Source organism: Buceros rhinoceros, unplaced genomic scaffold (genome assembly GCF_000710305.1).
Source record: "Buceros rhinoceros silvestris isolate BGI_N320 unplaced genomic scaffold, ASM71030v1 scaffold36065, whole genome shotgun sequence".
Lineage (NCBI taxonomy): Eukaryota > Metazoa > Chordata > Aves > Bucerotiformes > Bucerotidae > Buceros > Buceros rhinoceros.
The window spans coordinates 826-1,793 of record NW_010413972.1 but is presented as its reverse complement, the minus strand read 5'-3'; the positions used below and the strand labels follow the sequence as shown (position 1 = coordinate 1,793).

General features: G+C 61.9%; 1 protein-coding gene across 1 annotated transcript; it reads left to right on the top strand.

Annotated features, from left to right (window-relative positions):
* Window positions 1-151: 151 nt before the first annotated feature.
* Window positions 152-298, top strand: GNG13 (guanine nucleotide binding protein (G protein), gamma 13; the record flags this gene model as incomplete). The annotated part of the gene is given in 2 exon segments (XM_010136950.1): window positions 152-249; window positions 251-298. Coding segments are annotated over 2 exon segments (146 nt in total), but the record flags the coding sequence as incomplete, so codon positions are not given.
* Between the last annotated feature and the right edge of the window lie 670 nt (window positions 299-968).

Sequence of the window (968 nt, the reverse complement as noted above, 5' to 3'; positions counted from 1 at the left end):
TGGGGTGGGACGTGGGAACCTTCCCCCAGAGCGTGGTGGTACGCTGTCTTTGGCCGGGGAGCAGAGATGTGGGGGGCCGGGGAAGGATGCGCCCGTGGGGTACGGCACCAACATCCCCATTTGCAGCCCTGCAGAGCCCCCGGCTGCCGCCATGGATGAGTGGGACCTCCCGCAGTGGAAGAAGGAGGTGGAAAGCCTGAAGTACCAGCTGGCCTACAAGCGGGAGATGTCCTCCAAGACCATCCCCGAGTGAGTGGGTCCCCACCCTCCTGCCCAGCTCCGTGTCCCTGCGGGCAGAGTGCGGCTCTTCACTGCACAGTCGGTGCCAATATCCCCCTCCGCATCACGAGGGGCTTCCAGAGCAAGGAGGCACTTTCAAGATTTCCCTTTACGGGGCTTCAAACCCTCGTGGCAGAAGCTGCAGCAGCCCGTGCTGGTGCCCATGGTGCCCCCACACTCCTTTCCACAGCCCACCCCGTGCCAGCTCCTTTCAGCTGCCCAAGCTCTGGTGGTGGCTGGGATGTGGCAGCAGCTGTGGGACCCCCCATGCAGACCCCCCTCTGCAGCACTCAGACTAAAACCTGTAAAACAAAGTCAGGGGCTGGAATTCCCCCTCCAGAGTTGGTACCTCACGGCTTTTCACCACGGAGGGGTTGGGACACCCCACCAGTTAACCCAGCCCATCGCTCGCTGTCCCCTTAGAAGGGGGGTGTGGGACAGAAGAAGAGCAAATTTAGCAGATAAGTATTAAAACTCCCTGCAAGGGCCAGCGGCACGGGGGCAGCTGCACATTGCTGGGGACAAAAGGCTTTTTTCACCTTGTCTCATGCTCTGAAATCCAGCTGGGTGCTCAGGCGCTGGTTCAGCTCCCCTTCCCCACCTCCCAGAGCGGGGTGCCCCCCAGCACCACTCCCCACCAGCACAGGAGTCACCCCAAGCGCTGTGTTCTCCCCCAGCTCCTCCCGTTT